Source organism: Rissa tridactyla, chromosome 6 (assembly GCF_028500815.1).
Source record: "Rissa tridactyla isolate bRisTri1 chromosome 6, bRisTri1.patW.cur.20221130, whole genome shotgun sequence".
In the NCBI taxonomy this organism is placed as follows: domain Eukaryota; kingdom Metazoa; phylum Chordata; class Aves; order Charadriiformes; family Laridae; genus Rissa; species Rissa tridactyla.
The window spans coordinates 6,360,678-6,379,041 of NC_071471.1; the positions used below are offsets into that span (position 1 = coordinate 6,360,678).

General features: G+C 42.8%; 1 protein-coding gene across 8 annotated transcripts in view; it reads left to right on the forward strand.

Annotated features, from left to right (window-relative positions):
• The window catches only part of MECOM (MDS1 and EVI1 complex locus), a 348,700-nt gene extending 332,129 nt beyond the window's left edge, over positions 1-16,571 (forward strand). For all 8 annotated transcript variants that reach the window (XM_054204388.1, XM_054204389.1, XM_054204390.1 and 5 more), the window contains 7 exons: positions 5,412-5,578; positions 6,959-7,036; positions 8,788-8,957; positions 10,066-10,210; positions 12,944-13,180; positions 13,740-13,926; positions 14,885-16,571. In XM_054204388.1, the coding sequence (XP_054060363.1) occupies positions 5,412-5,578; positions 6,959-7,036; positions 8,788-8,957; positions 10,066-10,210; positions 12,944-13,180; positions 13,740-13,926; positions 14,885-15,019 (1,119 nt within the window). In that variant the 3' untranslated portion in view covers positions 15,020-16,571. The remainder of the gene's footprint in view (positions 1-5,411; positions 5,579-6,958; positions 7,037-8,787; positions 8,958-10,065; positions 10,211-12,943; positions 13,181-13,739; positions 13,927-14,884) is intronic.
• Positions 16,572-18,364: the final 1,793 nt, after the last annotated feature.

An 18,364-nucleotide genomic window follows, 5' to 3' on the forward strand; every position in this document is an offset into this window, starting at 1 on the left:
ATTTTCCAAATAAATGAAAAGAAATTTGGTGAGTGCATTTAAGAAAGCTTTTATTTTCCTGGGCTTATTCTGGGCCGTGGTCCATTCTGTTAGTTCAGCTAAATGCCCACCAACTGCATGAACACAAATAGAGTTATTCTAGAACTATACTGCGGATCAGCGGGAGTTCCTCGCTACTGCTTCATAAAGTTCAGCCATGTGTGATAGGTCTCTTGAACGTGAATATAGCTCAGCCAAGTCCCATGGCTGAATGTCCAAATACGCACAGTTTCAAGACAACAGATTCACAAGTCGTAGTTTTTAGAGAAAGTGTTACAACTTGAACTGGGGAGGACGAAATCCTGAGCTTTAGTAGTTGGGTTTTCAAGATTTCTCTAAATAACACTAGTAAAAATAGAAAGCAAACATTTGAACAATTTTTTTCCCATGAGTTACGGCCATAAAGTCAGTTGTTTTTGCGATAATAGCAATGAAGGAGTCGCGTTTGTAAAACATGAGGTCATGTAATTCATGACATTGTCTGCTAGATTATTTCATATCATCAGGTTATTCTTAAAAAGCAGCAGCAACAAACCTTTGCTTTATTTATGCCACTTTTTCTTCTGTTGGTTAATAAATTTTAAGACAAATATTCAAGGACCTGCTGATGATATCTTGCCCATTGAAATGTTTATAAATACTTGTTTTAGCCGATTATGGTAATGTCTGCATTTTTGAGTCGGAGCTGGGGAATTGCGACTGCATATTAGTTTGCGTCAGTAGGAGGTTAATAGCCTCTCAGGGAGCGGGAGGGAGGTGGGGGAAAGCTGCTTCCTTTTCCAGACATCTGGACGCAGATAGAATCAACAACTCTTATATATGTAAATCAAAAGTTACTGTTCTATATAAAATGCTGTCATTCACTGATCTCAGATTAGGAGCAGACACGACTTGTCCATAAGGCAAAAGCTGTATGTAAAATATGTAATAGGATCTTCTCGCTCTCCTGCCGCCTCGGAGAGCTTTCTCCATGGACATGGCAATTACACTAATCCAGTCCTCAGGGTCAAGCGGTGCCTTCCTCCACGTGTCCCCTTCAGGGATTGCTGCAGCCCTTGGGTGCTCAGCTGGGATGCAGACCCCTCCTGAAAGTGCCGCCCGGCAGCTCGGGCCACACACCCACCTCCCTGGTGGTCCCCACGGACCATCCCCGGGGAGATGAGGTGGCCATGAGCACCCACCTAACCTCCCAGGACAGTTGCTGTTGCCAACAGCTGGCTCCAAGAGTTTGGTGGATTGCTGCTGGGTAGCATCTCCATGATCAACACAGCTCCTGTGGAGGGCAAGTCTTGCTTTGCCATCAGCTGTAATGGTGTTTTGAAGGAGTAAGAGCTGCTTTGGTTGTGTTTCAGCTGAAAGAGGGAGTTTCATTGTGGAAGAGGGCAAGTCATCTCCTGGGTTAATAATTAGTCAAAAAAAAAGGACCACCAAACCCAAAACCCTGGTGAAAAAAAGGGTAAGACTAAATTAGTGATTTTTACAATCAATGAAGATTATCAGTGAGGCCACCTTGAGGTGTCACTGGGATCTGAACCGTGGCATAGATCTGTAAATGACATAGGAAGAAGGGTGACCAAGAAAAGAGCAGAGTTTGTGACTATTGAAAATAGCTAAATCCAAAGCTGACTACGAAGATTTTGCAGAAGATTCACAGAAAGCTGGGTCACTGGGGATTAAAACAACAATAAAACTCGGTGTCAGTAAGTACCCAGTAATACTGAGGGGAAAGTGTGACTCTTAACTTGTGTCATTCAGGAAAAAGATCTCGGGAGTCGAGAGTTTTATGAAAATATCATCCAAGTGCTTAGAAAGGAATGGCAAACATCATTATGTTATACTGCCTTCAGGTCTTGAACGCTGCTGAAGTCCCTCTCAAAAAGGACATAGTAGAATTAGAAAAGACACAGAAAAGTGCAACAATGATGATCGGAGGTAGGGAACAGCTTCCATACAAAAAGAGGCTAAGTAGATTTTGATTTTTTCAGCTTGGAAAAGAAATGCCCAAGGGGGCTGTGCCCCAGCTCTATGAGACCATGAATGGTGAGCAGAACCTGAATGAGAAATGGTTATTCATTAGTTTTTTACAATACACCAAAAATAAAAATGAGGGGCACCCAGCTGAATTATCAAGCAAAAGGCTTAGAAGGAACAAAAGCCAGTATCTTTTCATATGCACCTAATTAAATTTGCGAACTCTCCTTGACAAAAATATAAATGGATTCAAAAAGGCTTTAGCCAAATGAATGGGAGCGGCAGCCACCAATGGCCATTCAACACTGTAATCGAGATGCAACCTCCAATTAAGGTTCTTGCACCTCTCATTGCTGGTGTGTGACAGAAGACACCAGGGAGAAGGTCTGTCCCTTGCCCGCCCTCCTGCACATCCCCTGGGGCCACTGCTTGGAAGCAGGCTACCAGCTTCCTAAAAGCGCATGTCACAGGTTTGTAATTCCCGCTTGGGTTTGGTGCCTGAGTTAGTCCTCAGCATGACAAACCCCACGTTTATTGCTCAGTTAAGATTTTGCAAGTAGACTGATGAGTGGGGGCTGTCTACCTTCATATAAAGTCATGGAGAGCGTGTTGTAGGTCTGGGCTAGAAGGACTTTATGGGCTGTAACAAGCTCGTGCTGTCCGGGTGCCCGTCTCACGATAGGGAATTGCATCCTGAAGGCCCTGAGCACCACCACGCTCCAGGACTTCTTAAGAAGATGCCTGGATTTTGGTTCTTGTGAGCCCTATCTCCAGCAGATAGTAACTGCTGTAATTATCCTGACAGCAGAGGAGTCCCAGCACCTTGTGTCACCAAGGGCTTGGGGCCGAGCGCTTCCCATTGTTGCTGGTGCATTTCTTGAGAAATATAAGTCATACCAGGTACGTACATGGATCAGTCTCTCAAAAAAAACCACAACCCAACAAACACAATAGTCATTCCTACGGTGAGAAACATATTTTTGGAAAGTGAGTAATACTTTAAAATAATTGGAAGTGCTTGTGTTTCTGCTGAACGAGGGATTTAAGATTAGATGCTGATTTCATACCTATTTTGGGACTGATGTAATCCTGGAGGCAGTGTTGGAGGTAGCGCTGATCTAGATCGCCATACATGAGAGAAGAATCTGTCTCAGTTTCTCCTCTGCAAAATCCTGGAAGTAAGAATTAAAAAAAAATAAGCATGACTAAGCCATTTTAAATGTAAAGGGGAAAATGGTTGCTTTAATATATTACTGTAGGGGACCATGTACATGAGAAATGGTGATCCAAAAATGATTTAAACCCACTAGATAATGAAACTGACTTGAATATTAAATATACATAAATAAAACATTTATTATACTTCTCAATGCCCTTATTATTCTTCACCATAAATATGTGCTATCATAACCCATGGACTGTCTTGTCACTGCTAATCAGCCCGAAGGCCAAAGGTCATTTTTCATTCAAACCATTTATTTTCCGCAACTGCAAAATAGACTAACGGTTTCTTGCGGGGAACAATTAGAAGGAATTAGAGGCAGTGGAAAGACTATCGTAACAGCTTTAAGAATCAATTCTGACTAAAGAAAAAGGTGTAGTCATATAAAAAGAAATATATGGTAATGTTGAGTTGTATGGGTTGATAATGACATCTCGGTGCCGAGATAGAATTACCTCCTCTCCCAGCAGCATCATCATTACATATCTCACGCCTGTGATCAGTAGATGTCAAAATCCTTCATATTGACAAATGTGCTGTCCACTCGCATCTGTGGAGAATGTTTTAGCAGCTGAGTGATTATGAATCAAACCCCAGAGCTTACGGCCCCTACTGCCTTGCAATGCTTTCACATTTGTTGCCTGACAAGTAAATGTATCTTGACTTCCCTCTGAGATTTTTTTTTTTTTCTTTTTGCACCGTGTTTGATGAAAGACATTTGGCAAATTGGCAGTGGTACCCTGTACATTGCAATTTGTCCTCAGCATTAGGAATCTGAGCATGAAATGAGAGGGCAGGCTACAGGCTAAAGGGAAAAAAAAAAACAAACAACCCAAAGGCAGAGATAACCAGGATGTGAATAGTCATTTCAGGAGACAAACGTGCAATTCTGCCCGTTAAAATAAAATGTAACAAAAAAAAATAAAAATGGCAATTTTCCCATTAAAGTAAAATTTTAAAATCCCAACATTTGGAGCAGTCTCTTATGGATTTTGAAGAATGGTCTGTAAAGGTGTGATCAGCTGAGGAGTATTCAGCATCTTGTCTTTCATATAATTTCCTCTGTCGTTACAAGCAAGGTATTGCACAGGGCTCATGCTGTGGGTTTGTGCTCTGTAGGCGAGGTCTTGAGATCTTGGGTTTCTTTTTTCTCATTTGTTTGTGGTGTTACGAAGAAGCAGATGGTTACTCTCACCTGGCAGTAGGCTCAGCAGCAGTCTCAACCTCTCCAAGTGGCAATGCTTGAGGTTTTGGAGCAGTTTTTCATGGTTAGTTCCAGACACCTTAAAGGAGAACATTCTCCAGAAATTATTTAGAGCCCACTCCCTGAAAATTAAAGGCCTTTAAGACAGCTAGGCAAGAGTGGAGTCATCTCCAGGTGCGTGGGGTTTACAAGCAACTAAAGGTAGAACAGGAATATTACGACACTAGAAAACCAGGATGGGTATCTAGCAGGTAATGTAAACACATCGCACCAAACCCACTAACTTTTCATTTCTTATGGATTTATCTTGTGGTCTTTGACTGTGATGGGCAAGAAGACTGGACTGAATGGTTGGGACATTCACAGAGCGTCTCTGGATCTGGCTTGTTGCAGCCCTTGGTTGAGCTAGAGTGTTCATAAGGTTTCCTCTGTAATATTTTTCCCCTGCAAGTCCTTTAAAAAAATAAAAAGTAGGAATTCAGTTATTGTTGTGATCTCTATTTTTTCTGTTGATTTGGTCAAAAATGGTGAATGGTTTCAGTAGCTGGAATGCATAGACTCATTGGCGCACACCCACCGAGCATGACTGCATAAACTGGAATTTTATAAAAGCTGAGGCTTAAAAATAAGAAGAAATGAACACTGGCTGATTTAGATTTTGTGTGGAAGCAGCTTTCCATGTAGCAATCAGTGCAGGAGTTCTGCTGTGTGCTGGCCTTGCAGAGAAACGGCACCCTGCCGTTGCAGTTATGGGTGTTATTCCAAGTGGGACAACATCATGGCCACCACCTTGCTTAATAAGTCCCGTAATTTTTGAGACTGCAACTCTACGTTTGCTTTTTTCTTTTTTTTTTCCCCTTTTTTTTTTTTTTCTTTTGATCTTGGCAGTGTATGTTCTTTGTATTTTGGGTTTCCAGTGAGGGCAGAAAGCCGAAGCAGTATTCACCGTGATGGGTTCTGTCCTTTCTGTTGCAGATGTCCGCTATAGAAAACATGGCCGAAAAGCTGGAGAGCTTTAGCGCCCTGAAACCGGAGGCCAACGAGCTGATCCAGTCGGTGCCGTCCATGTTCAACTTCCGCGCGCCGCCGAGCGCCCTGCCCGAGACCCTGCTGCGGAAGGGCAAGGAGCGCTACACCTGCAGGTAGGCCCAAAACCGCCCCGTGGCACCCTCCGGGCTCCCCAGAATCGCCCCTGCTAGGACAGTTGATGGGGAACGCGGTGGGTCTTTCAGGGCTCTCTTTGCCCAACGAAACGCGGAAAGTGTTTTGCTTTGGGGTTCTTATTTATTAAATTACCGGTGTTATTAAGCAAAGAGTTTGCCCTGTATTACAGCAGTTTGATAAATGAGGTGGAAACTATTATATAAACAATTCTTTTTTCCAAATTTTCTCATCACTTTCATATGCACAAGTGTGCTTTCTTTATTGATCTTTTTGATCATAAACTACAGACGTGTTTTTTCTCAGGCTTTTGGTTTTAATATCAAAAGGGATCAGTGATAAAATACATGACTTATTAGGACTTATGTGTACAGAGTTAAAAAAAAGTACAATGAAGATAGTCATGGTACGTGCAACCAAAATGAATGGGAGCTTTGTCGAGGAGAGCAGAATTAGCCGTGTGTGTGTTTTGAAGGCTTATGCATCACGTTGTGAAAAAACAAATGGGATGTTAAAAGTGAAGGGATGCAATCTTCAAAGTCGTCCCGTGGAGCAGCCGCCGCCCTCGTTCACTTAAGAGAGCGCTGTGTGTGCTCTGTCCCCATGCAGAAATGGGCTCAGTGTCATTAATAGAACTGGGCCAATTATAAACTGAAAATTAGTGTGTCACTTGAATGAACAGGGAGGACTCACGTTAATTATTTTTTTTTTGGCCATGATTGTTCCTGTGGCATATTATCAAGTTTGGAGAATGGTTTTTAAATTGCATTATTTAGGTCTCTAGATCATCTCCGGAATGCGCAGGCGTTTGACACTGGCATATCGGTTTATCTGATCTTTTTGAAAACATGTCACTTTCTTTCAAGACGTGTTGTTATAGAAACATACCTTGATGGATTAGGTCTTTGAGTCTTGTCTGCTCTGATCCTATTCAATGCACAGAGTGATGTCACGTTTGCTGACACGTGGAATTGGTTGAAAGGTTTGAAATTTGCTTACAAGGAGGCAGAAATCCAAGGCTTTAATAACAGATTCTCTCGATGCCAAATCTGAATGTGACAGTTAATCAGCTAGTGAGCTTAGAAATTTTGGGGGATCTTTAAAACTGGTAAGTTTTCATATATCCCTTGCATGTGCCCAAGAAAAGCTGGTTGGTGCCAGCTATTCCAGTCCCATTCTTGTATGTGTGTGTCTCAATCACTTACATTTGCTGAATGCTTTTACTGAAATGTCGTTACACAAAGCAATGCCAATAGTACCATATATTAATGGCTCGATTGGGGCTACGCATCCAGTGCAGCTCAAACTGGGACGAAGCCGTTGAAAGTCACATTGTCTTATCAAACCTTTTCTTATGACAGATACTGTGGCAAGATTTTCCCAAGATCTGCAAACCTAACCCGTCACCTGAGGACACACACTGGAGAGCAGCCCTATAGGTACCGTGACCCCTTACTGGCGTCTGTGGTGTGGTCAATGGAATAAAGCAAGGGAATGAGTGCTCAACAGCCTTACTCAGCCATCTCCGGCCCTTGCTCCTTAGCATCCATGACCCACCATTACGTTTTGGTCTCAAAAAAGGCTTTTCGTCCTCATCTAGACAAGGGCGGCTGTGTTCGATGCTACAGCATTGGAGCTGTGGGAGATGGGGGAAGGTTTTGGTCCTAATTAGTGAAATTCTTTTGGCTTAGGCAGCCGCCCAGGCACCATCCACAAGCCCTGCCTTTGCCTGGCGGGATGGCCGGCACTGCTGAACCAGCGTGGTTGAAGGGATTTTCAGCAGGGCTCATGGTCGTATTTTCCCTTGCAAAAATGTTTTTTTTGGTAAGAGCTCTGCGGCATTATTTGCAGCCTAAAGTTGGGTGTTTCGTCAGTCATCTGATTTCTGAAAGGTCCCGGTTGCAAAGGCGTTACTGTATTTATTTGTTTCCTGCCTAATCTGGATCCTTTCTGAGGTCTGCTGAAGTAAACCCCATGTGGGTGTACTCTCTCGTTGATAAGAATACGGATGCGATATGCTATCCAGGACACTCACATGCAGACATGTGGATAGAAGCTTCACCTTATTGAAAATGAAAGACTAATTTAAATCAACTGGAAAGAAGCCAGTTCATGTTCCAGTGAAACGAATGCACCAATTTCTGCATTTTATGGGCTGTAAAGAGCAGAGTAAGCTCATTGTTTGTCAGGAAACAATATGTTTTTTGCCTCTAGTCTCTTTGGGAAAGGAGATTCACATCTAATTTTATTGAAGGACGGTCTTGATAACCGTCGACTACATAAAAGCCACGAGCAATTAGTAGCATAATGGACGATTTCAGCACTAAAAAAAATTTGACATCATTGACAAGCGTAAGGGAAGCACGGGAGAAGTAAAAGATTGAAAAACTAAAGTGGTGAAGACTGTTGGCTGGTTGCCAGCCAGAGAATTTGGAATAGTTATAGTATGACTTAGTAATGGCTTAAAGAGCAATACAGTAAAGGCTTTAGGGACTCCAAATCGCTACAGAGTATGAAAATTGATGCCTCTGGTACCAGAGTGATAGACTAAACTACTCACATTGGCACGGTATTAAAGGTTGGGATTGTTTATTGCTGGTTTTTGCAAGATAACCAAATTTCCTCTGGGATTAGCAATCGAGCAAGCTAATTCCTCAAGAAAAGATTTAATCACACAGTATAATTTAGAATAGGAAAAGAAATAGCCCTTTTTACCTTATTTGAGCATTAGAAAAGATCTGTTTCATGTTTTTTCCAAAAGTGTTTAATTGTATTGTATTGGCAGCACATGAAACAATAGAGTTATTGCTCTACTGTTTTCAAACTTCCCAACTTTGCGTGCAACAGTTTTGAAAACATGGGAATCAATTACCCCAGCTAATTTGATGCCATTAACTCTGAAATATTATGCTTATTCCTAAAGGTGGTATTTAAAATTTAAAGCCTAATGTGAATTAAAGCTAAAAAACCCACCGTAGAAGTGACATCTCCATTCCAAAAGCACAGCGCTCCAGCTACTCAGCCAAAACTTGTCTTTATTTCAAGGAGGGCTTTGCCTCAATAGGGACCAAGGAACCACAGTTGGGTACTGAGGCTGAGCCCAGAAGGTGCTTCATGTCTCTTAGGACAAATTTTACATTTCCAGCTACTAACAGACTCTTTTCTACCCACCTGTTTTTGTTTTTTTTAGATGCAAATACTGTGACAGGTCCTTTAGTATATCTTCTAACCTGCAGAGACATGTCCGTAACATCCACAATAAAGAGAAGCCATTCAAGTGTCACTTGTGTGACAGGTGTTTTGGTCAACAAACCAATCTTGACAGACATCTAAAAAAGCACGAGAATGGGAACATGTCTGGTATGTATGCCTTTTCCCTCTCCGGCGTGCCCTGCGTCCCACCAGCGTTCATACACAGGGACCTCACCTTCACTTTCAATAGTACTGAGTGTCAATAGGCACACGTTGCTCTGCGCCGTCTGCTCCGATGAGTGGGTTTTTGGAAAATATGTAAGTGCCTAAGCTCTGCTGACATTTAAAGTGCTTTGAAAATCCCAGCATAAACTCTACCCTTGTATAACTTAACACTGCTGGATGATGTCTTTTCTTTTGGTTTTAATTAAGCTAACCGTAGCGTTTTGAGAACAGACTGGGAAAATTGATTTAATCCCATCTCCGCAATCACTTGGCTCTCAATAGGAGTCCTAGATTTTGAGTCTCAGGGGGCACTCTAAAAGATTTTCTTGGCACCCTCTAAAATATTCCCACTGTCAGGAGCTGGAAAGCGCTAGCTATTATGGAGGTAATGGCGCCTCCCAAGCCCAAAAGCAAATCGGTCACCGCACGGCAGCAGCAAAGGCGGTGGCAGGTAGTGGATATCATTGGTCTGGTTTAGGTATCTGCAGGGTTTAATAAAAACCCCGTCTGCAGTCTTTTCAGTCTGTGTTTAGCTCGGCTGGGAATAACCAGGTACACACAGTGAATGCAGAGCTGTTTTTCCCCAGTGCACAGAGAAAGGCGTCTGTCACTGGTCTCTCAGTGCTAATGAACCTGCGTGATTATGTCAATGGCTGCTCCATATTTTAAGCAAATCTGCATAATTAGTAGCTCAAATGAAGTTCCATTTGCTCCGTTCAGCCATTGGTCTAACACAGTTATTGACTGACAGTCTTGGAGTCGCAAGGGAACAGGAGGGAGACGTTGAAATAGATACGTGGCAAAAGCAATTATAAACCGTGGAAATGGCACCCAGCATGCAAGCAGTCATTTTGTCTGGAAACCACCTTCGCCCATGGATAATACTTCCTTTCCAATTAGTGGTTTTATGGACAAAAGCTGGTGGATCGCTATGACCAACTTTGGTGGTTCTCACCCTTTTTAGCCATCGTTTCAATTTCATTTTGATTTAAATGGTTAAATACAGTAAACGTAAAGGAACAACAACAGAAGTTCTCTACTTTGCTTTAAGGTACTGCAACATCTTCACCTCACTCAGAACTGGAAAGCACAGGGGCAATCCTAGATGACAAGGAAGACTCTTACTTCACAGAAATTAGGAATTTTATTGGAAACAGCAACCACAACAATCAATCCCCCCGAAACTCAGAGGAGAGGTAAGTTGCCACTGATCTTCCTTCGAAAGGTACCACTCTTCCTTTTCCAGGATAAACCTCTTTTCTTCACTTTTGATGAGGTATTTTAGCAATCTGGTTGCTTCAGTGTCCACCTCGGCGTCTTATGAAAAGAAATGTGTTGGTCCCCTCCCCATTGTGCATGAACGTATTCCCAGTGCCAGATGCTGGACAGAAGGTTCATCTATGAACACGTTTCTCCTTGTATCAAGAGTTCTCAGTTTCAAGTTCCCACCGTTGATTTAAGTCTGTTGAAAAATTCCGTCGTTTTACATTCACAGCAGAGCAGGCGAATTCTACATCCTGGGGCTAAACGTAGAGCGCCTTAACGATTTAAGTGCAATTTAAATGTGTAATTAATAAAGTAGGCCAAGCTCAAAATCTTGGATCAAATGGAAGATTCTAACCGACAGTCCTTTCCCATAAGTAACTCAATCCCAAGAAAGATGCTGACTAGCAAAAAGCCCACGAGGCTGCAGGTAGGCGTTGGTAGTCCACAGTTCTCTGGCACGTGAGAGACTTTTTTCTCCTAAGATTTATTAAGTATGTGAGTGTTTCAATTCTTCTGAACTAACAGAAGAGAGACCACTTCTGAATATTTTCAGCTAAGCAGAAAAGGCTGCGACATGGATCTGCGTATCAGCTATACATATTTCTTCGACGTTGGTGTTGCATTATGCATTATTTGCGCTTTTGAATTGGCATTACATTGTCAGCATCAAAAATTTCTTACTCTTGGTGACAAACTTCACTGTCTTCTCCATTTCCAGATGCCTTTGTGAAGGGATAAAAATGGTGGACATAACACAGTTTCCACGAAAGTACTGGATTAAGTGATTACATGCATATTCAAATTCCATTCCGTCTTGATTGGCAATGAGGGCTTGGGATTTTTTCTTTGCACATCTGGTCTCAACATGTCCTCTGACAGGAAGTCAGCAAAGTGAAAAGGTTGCTGGGTTGTGCAGTGTTTCCTTTCTAAATTTGGCACTTCAGACTGCTCTTGATGGATATTTTATCCCTGGCAAATTGCTGCATTTGAAAGCATAATTAGAGAATCTGTTTTCTTAATCACATGGCTTTTGTTACTTTGGTTGTAGTCCATCTCCCTTTCATTTCTAGCAGCCTCAATTTGGGCATAACGAGCGAGTTGGCAGCCCAAATTGTGCTCAACAATTTCTTATTTCTGCCTATTTAAATAAAAGATGATAAAGAGATATTGCTCTGATTATCTTAGAGGGGGGTGGCTGCTTCAGCTCTCCCGACTCTGCACAGCGTCAGACTTTTTGATACTGTGATACAAACAGACCATGCCCTAGCTTTTTTCTTTTTAATGCAATACTAAACTCGTGACGATCAGCTGGAATTTACTCAGAAAATAGATGAAACTATTACGCTTAGGAAAATGATGCTGCTGTGGTATAAGAAACTAGCTTTCACATGTCTACGCTCCATAACAAAGTGTATCTGTTAACAACAGCAAGTCAAATATTAAATACCAAATATGCTGCTAGGGCTCATCGTTATCTTGCTCAGACTTTTGGTATATTCCGTATTGTCGCGCGCAGTTTGAAGCACAAGGAGTCTAAAGCAAACTGCAGGCGGACAATAAAGTTTCCATTTTTGTAACTGTATTCCTGGAAGAGTAAGGACCTTTTGCACAATGAGAACAATAGATGAATCAAGGCCTCAGGGCTACGTAAGGCAGCGGAGCAGATACGCTGGTGGTGCAAATTCGTGGGGCTCCACTGAGTTTAGCCCTTCTACACCACTCCTACCTCTGGCCATGCATTTGTCGATGCGGCGCCGCCAAATATCTTTAGCTCTTATTTGATGCGGTGGTTGCAATGCAGCGGTGGGTGCTCAGAATCCTGCAGGGTTGAGGCCGTTAGCAAACGAGCCCCTGCTTCAGCATGGATATTATGTCCTTGATAAAATCCCGTAGGAAGTAGTTAAGAGAAGTCATTGTCTGAAAGCAAAAGAGAACGTAACATCAGCGGGCAGACCAAATGGTTTTCCATGTGCGTATTGCTATAATTGGTCATTTAATAAGAGTAAACGCACTTAAAATCCTATACGACCTTTCTTTTCGTTACTTCTTACCCTTCAAATCAGTTGATAACATAGTTCAGCGTGGAGGCGTTGTTGCAGACCACTCTTCAGGTCTTCAGCTGAAGTCCCTTAGGTTCCCATGTATGTAATCCATACGCTCAGTGAAGTAGTGTGGCTTCCAAATGGGTGGTAGTGTGCAAAATTAATTATGCATGTAATTTTGACTTTAAAACTCTGAATGCAGTATTGGATGACATTTTTGAAAATGCCGGATCTGATTTTCAGAGTTTCTTGGCCCCTACAGCTTCTGTTAAAAGGCAATGAGTTGTTTTGCCCAGACTACATACATGATTGGAAACGTGAGATGAAATAATGCGTGAGAAAATTTGGAATGGATATCTGAACATACCTCCGCTTGAACAGAAGTTTTAGCGGGATAATAGGAAAATCCCATGCTGATGGTACTGTAACGTCCCACTGATTTTGGGGTGGAATTTTCTCCAACACTGCCTGAACGTCTGAAGCTAAACAAGATATAAAATACAAAAATCACTTTATTCTGCTGGGACAGATCCTTTTCAGATCTGTCTCCACCAATCTGTTGGTGAGGAGCTTTCATAACTGATTTGTGATTATTGCTTGGGTTTGTTTTGGTACTTTCAGAATGAATGGCAGCCATTTTAAGGATGAAAAAGCCATGGTAGCCAGCCAGAACTCGGATTTGCTGGATGACGAAGAGGCAGAAGATGAAGTAATGATGGATGAAGAAGATGAAGAGAGCGAAATTGCAGGGAAGGCAGTGAAAGAGCCTGTTACGAGTGACATGCACGAGGGGACCCCAGAGGAGGATTACGAGGAAACGAGTACTTTGGACATGAACTGCAAAGCTTCCCCTGGCAGGTTGGTTCCTTCCGAGTATTGGTGTGCCCGATACGTGAAATCAAAACAATAAACCATACAAGAGTGCCAGCACCAAACTGTGTGCCGTGGGAACCGGTGCGAAGTAGCCAGCTTCCCGGTTACGATAGCAACGTGCCTCTGTGTTTGGGTCAATACCAGCCCTGTTTTCAGTCTCTTCATGCAATCTGTAGCCCTTAAGAGGAAAAATAACGGTGCTCGGGGAGCTATTGTCAGGTTCTGGGTGAGACAGGAAACGTTCATGGGAGAGACGTTGTCTGCTCCATAGACCCGACCTGGATCCCCCGTAATGGTCTTGTGAGGGGCTGCGGAGACACCAGGAGAGAGACGACGTCTTCCCTCCCCTGCTCCCGCTGCCCACTCTCTCCTCTGTAGAAAAGAAAAGGGAATTTCTTTTATTTCAGGAGCATGGTTCCACGGGGCAAGGTGGTTTATGAGTGTAAAAAAAGGGGAAATCACTCAGATGTGTAAATCCGAGGGGAAGAGGGAACGCAGAGAGGATCGTTTCATTGACATTACAACCTCTGTGGTGTTTTTATAGGTATAAAGAGGAGGAGTATAATAAGACTGGACTTTCGGCTTTGGACCACATAAGGCACTTCACAGATAGCCTCAAAATGAGGAAAATGGAAGAAAATCAATATAATGAAGCTGAATTGGCAGCTTTCAATACTTCCCAGCTGCCAGAGGACCTAAAACAACCGTTGTACAGGAAATCCAAATCCCAGGTAAAAGCTTAACTCGGTTAAAATGTTATTGTCGCCAAATACCCGAAGGATTAAACCGTTAGTGTGTGGCAGGCAAGGTTGCTTGAGCTTCGTCAGACAGGACTGTGCTCCACGTCCGCAAACCTCAGCCTGCCCCGACCTCCCCCTGCGCTCCCACTGCGCCCCGGGGGCATGGCAGGGTGCTCTGCTCCCTGATAATGGAGCATTTTCTTACTTTTTTGCTATTTTTGTTCCTGTCTGCCACCCGCAGAAATGCCACGATAAGAAAGAGTCCCACTCTGCTTTCAGGCGGCCGGGCCGGTCGCGCCGATGCCGTGGAGTTTAGCTGCAGCCTCGCAGGGGATGTGACTCTATCTTCTGGCTCGCTTGGCTTTTTGGTGGTTTTTTTTGGTTTTTTTTTTTCAAAGTCTGTTGGATGCGATCGCTTTTAGGTCCTCAGCGTGTTTTTAAAACAGCAATAACTAGACTGATATGCTAGTGATATCTCTTGAAATTTTTTAAAACATTAATTAAAACGGGTCTTTTTGGCCCCTTTAAAAGATTCCTGTTGTGGAAACTGCAGGATATGCCTGTAGAAAAGCTCAGCAAAGGAGACCGTGGTATTTGGTGAAATACAGGACCAGCCAAGGGATAACGTGATTCCTCAGGCCCTTGAAAAGAGCCTCCTGTGCCAAGAATCTGAAGGAGACTCTGAGACCTTGTCTGCTATCAAAGGGTTCTCAGGGCTTCCTGAAGCCAGATGAAAGCAGAAATTATTATTGCTATTAGTGAGTCAAAAGTGTCGGTGAAAAGGTTGACAGTGGTTTTACCTAACGCGTTTTGATTATTTTTTTTCATTAATTTCAGAATAGCAGTTGTAGCCTAAATGATGCCCTAACAGCGTTGGGGTGGCACGGGTCCGCGCTCGGATCCAGCCGCGGGATCATGACCTCTTTGTCCTTCTTCTTTCCCCGTCCAGGCGTATGCGATGATGCTCTCTCTCTCCGACAAGGACTCCCTTCATTCTGCACCCCACAACTCTCCCAATATGTGGCACAGTATGGCGAGAGCCGCTGCAGAATCCAGCGCCATTCAATCCATCAGTCACGTATGACATTGTGAAGTCTTACCGAGAATGGGACCAAGTCCAAAACCAGTAGCATGGCTCTTTCATATATGACTATTTAAAAGACTGCTGAGCAGAATGCCTTATAAATCTGCAGGGTCACTCATTTAAAGTCCGGTGACCTTAAACTGAATAATTTTAAAAAGAAAGAAACTATTTATTCTCAATATTTTGTTTTGCACAGCAAAGGCAGCTGCTGACTTCTGGAGGATCAATGCGACTTAAAAAAAAAGTAAAAAAAAAAAAAAGAGTTTCAGTGGATTATGTAAACCGGGGCCGGGAAAAAGTGTCTTCCAGTTCCCCCGGCTTTGAGGGGCAGGGGCAAAAGGGTTAAGACTGCATTGATACACACATGGGCACTCCTTTAAAGTAGGAACTGAATTGATTTTCTTTTTGTATAAGATAGTTTGACACAGGATTGGGAACAGTTGCTTTTATGTACAAATCTCTTCATTAAAGCTTTATGCATTTTTGCCCTTCAAAGAAAGAAAATAGTTCTATCGAATGCACACTATCCATCGTAAATGTAGAAAGAAGTAACAGGGAATATTTTGTTCTCTCCGTAATTCTTTTGCCTTCTCTCAACTGCATTGTTAAAAAAAAAAAGGAAAAACAAGAAAAAAAAAACGAGAAAGAAAAAAAAAGGAACTCTGAGAAACAATACATAAGAGGCTTGTGTATATTGTAAACTATGAATGTTCACTACTCCAAGAAGCTAAATCATCCAGATAATTCCGTGAAAGCACCGCGTTCATCGACAGCACCACTAGTTCAAATCATTGTAAGGAGATTTTAATTTTCGACAATCATGTCACTATTTTGTTGTATTGTTTCCTTTCCCCCCTACCCTCTAATTTCTTCTTTGTGTTGTGTGTACCATGTATTTATTTGTTGGCAAACGATTGTTTGTTGATTGAAATAGCACTGTTCCTGTAACAAACAGCACTGCTCCAGTCCCCCACTGCGTTACGATGTAAGGCACCCATGTACTTCAAAAAAAGTGAGGTGAACTGATCTGTGTATATGGGAGTGCAAAACAGTGTTTGAAATTTTCTTACATTCCTCTTTTATTTTATTTTTGCCTTTTAATGAACTAAATAACTAATAGATGCGACTTAGTTTTGTTTTTTTTTTTGTAATACAGTAAATTGATTCAATTGTATAAACAGTTATAATTTCTTCATGAAAGCATGATTCTTCTGATTAAAAAAAACTGTACCCAATATTTTATGCTGGTTGTCTGCGAGCTTGTGTGATGTTATGTTCATGTTAATCCTATTTGTAAGATGAAGTGTTCCAAATTTATGTTTTAAAAAAATAAATAAATGACGGAAGGTATTCAGTTATTTTTTGGGGGTTTTTTTGGCCTTTAGTGAGGGACCAGATTTATTTTTTCTTTTTGTTTATAATCTCATTTTGAAATAATCGGCAAGTTGAGGTACTTTCTTTAAATGCTTTGTACAATGTAACTGTTACGCATTTCAGTACATTACTATGGGAGGATCAACTTAAAAAAAAAAAAATAAAGGACTACAAAACTGAAGGGATCTTTTTTCTTATTGTCTTGTTTTTGTCTGGGTCAGGGCAAAAATGGCATATTTCGTCTGCAGTCCAGGGAGCAAAGACTGTGTCTGTGGGGTCATTAGGATAAGGGTAACCAGAGGATGGGGCTCTGCGAAGCATCTTGGACTTGGTCATGCAATTTAGGACTCGCTCCAGAGTCTCTCGGTAGACTATTGGAGGGGTTTAGATCAGTCCTTTAAGCTTCAAAACACTCCCTTGGAAAAGAAAAACATTGTACTCATTTTACAGGAGGGATTGGTGCAAGGTCACCTTCAAATGCTGTTGTGGAGCCTGGAGCTCGGGCGGGTGATGCCCCCACCTGCTGCTCATGGGGGCGACATCGGGGGGCAGTGGCTTGGCTGGCTAATAGCAAAGCATTAGGTTGCCAGAATGATAAAAATCAGTAGTTGAGAAGCTAAATGCGCCTCCAACTGCATGAAATGAGCCCTTAAGCTCTAAAAGGGGAAAAAAACACAAAACAAACCAAAAAAAATCCAGAATATTGAGAGTTTTAGTTTGAGCATTCCCCGTGAAATCAGGTCCAAAGCCCTGCTTCTTCTGGACAACCTGCAGAGCAGTGGGAGTTGGGATGTCCACGAAGAGCCGGTGTTGGCCCAGGCAATGCACCTGTTGCTGGTCTTCCCACCAGCAGGGCGAGAAGGACTGAGACAGCTACAAAGGACACCATGGGCTGTCCCTGCCTGCCACCCCCGGCCAAGCTTGGTCTTTGCAGCTACTGCACAGGGCTGTCCTTCACATTTAAGTGACTCAAGAGTGACCGTGGCACGCCGTGGAGTCTTTTTGTGCAGCGGGCCCAAGGGTTGTTATCACCAGATGCAAGTGAGATGGCGTGAGCAAGCAGTGAGGGAGCACAGCGCTGGGTGTCAGTAACCCAGGGCGGTTAGCAACAAACTGATATTAAATGCAGCACTGTCCCAGTGGGAAAGGCACTTTTAGGGAATATAATTTGCAGGAGGTTTGGTTAAATCTGTCTCTACTGAAGCCAGAAGTACCTCCGAACATGGAGGCCTTGTCTCCAGGCCAAAGGCAAGGGGTTCTCCTCTCTCATCCTGTTTCAGTACACAAAGACCTCTCACAGCTCACCAGACCCTTAAGTTATGTTTCAGAATAACCTATATGTGTCATTCTTGTCTTCAGCCCAGCTACAGTTTGACTTGTTTTATAACCGTCACGTAGCAACAGGGGCATCGACAGGGCTGAATTCAAATCCAGCGAGGACAGGCGTGGACTGCCCTTGGTTTGCTCTTACAGCTCCTGAGCTTCAGGCATGGGTTGGTGGCAAGTTGAGACCTACAGGATGGTGGTTTCCATGCAGGAAACCTAAACCACACCTGGGGGAAAAAAAAAAGAAAAAAAAAGCCTGTGTGCATGGTCTTGTGCTCACTTCCTTGGCCTGAGCCAGCGGTCAGGTACATGCAGATAATTGCATAAATAGGCTATTATTTTTAGTGCAGTTAAAGTCACCGTGAAACTTGGTTTTAGGTTTCTGCCAAATAGAGAGAACAAATAGATTAATCAAGTCAAGTTTTATCTGCAAACAACTCTCCAGATCGTTTTCCCCTTTAATTTGGTGCAATGACAGTTCTTATCAGCTCTGCCCTCACCTGCCCTAGATGAAAGGGGTTTGAGGAGGTGGAGAAAGGGTGGGGAGAGTTTCCCCTGGGTTTAACTGTTCTGGGTTACGGTAGCACGCTCCCATCATATAACTGTCAGGGAAAGTACTCCTTGAGCTGAGCCGTAGGGTTAGTT